This window comes from Dama dama, chromosome 4 (assembly GCF_033118175.1).
Source record: "Dama dama isolate Ldn47 chromosome 4, ASM3311817v1, whole genome shotgun sequence".
NCBI classification, from domain to species: Eukaryota; Metazoa; Chordata; class Mammalia; order Artiodactyla; family Cervidae; genus Dama; species Dama dama.
The window spans coordinates 50,965,216-50,969,146 of NC_083684.1; the positions used below are offsets into that span (position 1 = coordinate 50,965,216).

Sequence of the window (3,931 nt, forward strand, 5' to 3'; positions counted from 1 at the left end):
GTATTCTTGTCTGGACAACTCCATGGACAGAGGAGCCTGGAAGGCTACAGTCCATGGGGTCGCAAAGAGTCAGACACAACTCAGTGACTAACGCTTTCACTTTTTTCACTTTCAATCACCATGAACCACCATGCTCAGGAATGGAGCATACTTACAAAGGCCTAATGAAATATAATCCCTATAAATTGAATAAAAATGGTAGTCCCATTCTGCAGGAAGTAGAGGGGAAAGAAAAATGTGTAGGTGTTATATCTGTGTGTTTCATCATAGTAATTCAACTGATGATGTCTCAAGATAGAAGAATAGACATTTGGGGTTTGTTCCCTGGTGGCTTAGCTGGTAAAGAATCTGCCTGCAATGTGGGAGACTTGGGTTCGATTCCTGGGGTGGGAAGATCCCCTGTAGAAGGGAATGGCTACCCACTTCAGTATTCTGGCCTGGAGAATTCCATGAATTGCATAGTCCAAGGGGTCACAAAGAGTCAGACATGACTGAACAACTTTCATTTTCACATTACATGTTGGTAAATACCAGATGAATGTCTGAGAGTGGAATGCAGGTTGGGGGGAGTTAGGAAGCAGAGAAGACTGCTTGGCTTTCCAAGTCTTATAGTACAATATGTCTTTTTTGGATTTGGCTGTTCACCCTGACATAGGCCATCCTGACTTGACATGGTTCTGCAGATGAATGTTACAGCCCCAGCTTAGGCTGGTCTGGGGAACGACAGGGATGGCTGACCCCGACCATCCAGAGCCACCGACACAACAGACAAGCAAATATAATCTCCTTTCCCGGACACACCCATAACATGGAGCAGTATCCCACAAACAAGTGTGGTCTGTGCAGATACCCGGGGCCACAGAAGAAACAGAAAGAGCATTGTAACAGCTAAGGTCAAGGTTAACCATAGACTACCACTTTCATTCTCTCCTTCACTCATTATTTTCCATAAATCTTCCATGGTGAGTCTCTTGTTGGGTATGAATTTAAAGCTGTAACCCCAGATGTCTAAGCAATGTAACTCTATTTTCCTGCATTTGCACAGGTTAGGGTGGATTAAGTCGTGGAAATAGGTGGGTCATACATAACATGGAACAACATAGTAGTTTATTTTCTGCTCCCATCATGGGAGGTGGTAGGGTGGTAGTAATCTTAGAGCGATAATCTTAGGTTGGTAGTCCCTAAGATTCATGGACTGAGGCAGATGGGAGCTCTTCCATCTCTATAACATGTGACCTTCAAATTACCAGGGGTATCATTTGCCCAATCAGCTAGAGGAGGAAGAAAAAGGCAGAGTGCCTCTGTGGGAGATGGGTTAAGGCCAGGGTTACTTGTAGCACACATCACTTGTGATCACATTCCATGAAGCCAAAGACAATCTCATGGCCACACTGGGGAACCTAGGAAATGTAACGGAGTCATGCTCCCAAGAAGAAAAGGAGATGGGTATGGAGAAAGAGTTAGTGGTCTTTCCCCTAGCTATTCAATTTATTTCCACTGACAATTCTCATTCCCCTTGACTGTGGAAACTTAATTCCAGTAAGCCTAAGGTTTCTGGGTGTGCATTTGGGGTTGTCTGTGAAGCTAGGGCCCCAGAAGAAACCCCTGAGTGTTGCCGATGGGATCATCCTTGATCTCTATTTTCATTCATTCTGGATGGTGACTGTGTTGTCCCTGGTTTCCCTCTGACAGTCATTGTCACTCAGGCACTTGGCATTCTGTAAGCCTCCACTTCCTCCTCACCAAGCTGGGACGTGAGATATTCTACTTGGCTGTCAGAGACCATTTCTTCCTAGACCTCCACACAATACAGCCTATTTTCTTTGATATCTTAAAGCCTCTGTGGGATTTGTATGTGAAGTGGGAATATAGGTATTAACCAGGGTCTTTGACACCCTGCCCCTTCCTGAGATGCAAGTTATTAGGGGCCTTCTGATGGATATACTGGCATCTAGTATTTCTCTACTTCCCTATTCCATAAATAGGCAGCCATTTCCATTTCAGGATTGGGGGAGAGGCAGTCCTGATCAGCTCTGCTGGAAATTCAATTATTTAGTTCTTGAGGTCTTTCTTTCCTAAGAGTTTGGCTTTTAAATCTCAAAAGTTGGAGGAGGTTTCTATTTTTCCCCCCCTTCTCTGAGACACTGGAAGCCTGGAATTCCAGTTTGAATGAACCTAGAGAACATTAATTCAAATTTCTAAATATCATTCTATATTGGCAATTATTATATCTATTTTACAAAGGAATCAGTTTCCAGAAAATTATCTTGTTCAAGGATATACAGTTTTTAAAGTGTCAGAAGTGGGATGTAGACTTACATCCACCAGATTTCTATGTCTCTGTGCTTCACCATTAGGTCATTCTGATTTTCACCTGATTTGGGAGACACATAGCCCTAGAGAAACACAGACAATGACTCAGAAACACACACACGTACACACAGGAGAAGCTGGAACATACCCTTCAATTTTATTGGTTTAAATAAATATTTTCCTGAAAGAGCAGCCCAGTATCAAGGAGCTTAAGGCATCTAGAGCATCAAAGTGAAGATCCCCAAGATGGATAACGACAGAGCTGGAGGCCAAGAGCATAAAGTAAAGTTTTCCTGGGCTAGTGGGTTGCTTGGATGTTGAGCTCCTTGGCTGGTAGGTTTTCTGGCTAGGGAATATCCAGCTGTTGGTTTCTTGCATGGTGGCTGATTTGGCTGGTCAGTGTTTTGGTGAGCTGGTCCTGTTGGGGTGGGTGAACCAGTTGGCTATTGGGCCTGGACTTCAGACAAATAGTACTAAGAAATAAATGATGCCTAAACCGATGAGTATGGCGAATACATCCAGCCAACCAGTTCGGCCCGAGTTGATATAAGCTTCTTCCCATTGGCTTTTCTTGTTGGCTTCTTTGGTCTGTAGGAATGGGAGCTTTAGATTTGGGTTTCTGAGTCCAGCCTTGTCAAACCCTGGGTAATGGCTAGACATCTCTCCGGTCAGGAGGGAAAACCCCTGCCCATATCCCAGGACAGGAGCAGATGCAATGGGGACAGCAAGAGGGCACCGTTGAGGACAGCAAGGGGGCGGGTAGAGGACAGGATGGGCCCAGGCACTGGTTTACCTTTCCGCTGAATACGAGTGCTGGTATTCCCAGGGGAGGGAATAAAATTATGGCCATGACGGTCAAATACGTGTACTCCGGGGCATAAAATAACAATTCTTCTTTCGTCTGTTTAATCTCTGGTGCTGCGGCACCTGGAGCCCCGGGTGGCGCGTCTGGGGCCGGGGGCGGCGCGCCGGCGGCGGGGGGCGGCGCGCCGGCGGCGGGGGGCGGCGCGCCTGGGGCGGGGGGCGGCGCGCCTGGGGCGGGGGGTGGCGCGCCGGCGTCGGCGGGTATCGGGGTCATGATTTTTCTACCCTAAAAGACTCCAAGTATCTTCAAAACAGAGCCAAACCCACTACACCTCCCCTTGTTGTATCCAGAATCCCAAGACTCAGACCCCAGACCATCAAGGGCCAGTACTTCACAATGGAGAAATCAGAGCAGGTCCTGATTGGCTGCCCGTGGGAGGGGGCGTGGTCCCGCTTTACTCAGTTCCTCCAGGATTCAAGAGGGTGGCTGCGTACTGAGGTGCTTCAGTCCTGTCCGACTCCTTGCGACCCTGGACTGTAGCCTCCCAGGCTTCTTTCACTTTTCACAGGGTGCTCCATCCTCGGTCGGGACACTGACTCCGCCCACCCTGATAGGCATAAGTTGCAAGCCGTAAGGTTGGCTTCCGGCTCCTGCTTCCTGCAGATCCCTATCTGCATTCAGGGCTGGAGCGAGTACCAGGGACCCCACCCAAGAGCTGTGGGAGTGAAGTAGACAAACCTCGTAAGAAAACTAGGCGGGGGCCTTCCGTTGGTGGTTCAGTGGTTAAGACTTCCCGGCCTGGGTTTGATCCCT

At 47.9% G+C, this 3,931-nt stretch overlaps 1 protein-coding gene across 1 annotated transcript; it reads right to left on the bottom strand.

Annotated features, from left to right (window-relative positions):
• Positions 1-2,451: 2,451 nt before the first annotated feature.
• PMIS2 (PMIS2 transmembrane protein) lies at positions 2,452-3,391 on the bottom strand. Its single transcript, XM_061140541.1, has 2 exons — positions 3,107-3,391; positions 2,452-2,901 (listed from the first exon to the last, which is right to left on the bottom strand). Exons 1-2 carry the CDS (start codon positions 3,389-3,391, stop codon positions 2,773-2,775), a joined length of 414 nt encoding a protein of 137 aa, XP_060996524.1. The 3' UTR covers positions 2,452-2,772.
• Between the last annotated feature and the right edge of the window lie 540 nt (positions 3,392-3,931).

What these genes read in the sequence shown, in the direction of transcription:
- PMIS2 (XM_061140541.1), bottom strand. Translation starts at nt 3,391, where the DNA reads ATGACCCCGATACCCGCCGACGCCGGCGCGCCACCCCCCGCCCCAGGC. An exon ending in CACTCGTATTCAGCGGAAAG is followed by an intron (nt 2,902 to 3,106) that starts GTAAACCAGTGC and finishes CCATTCCTACAG; the next exon opens with ACCAAAGAAGCCAACAAGAA.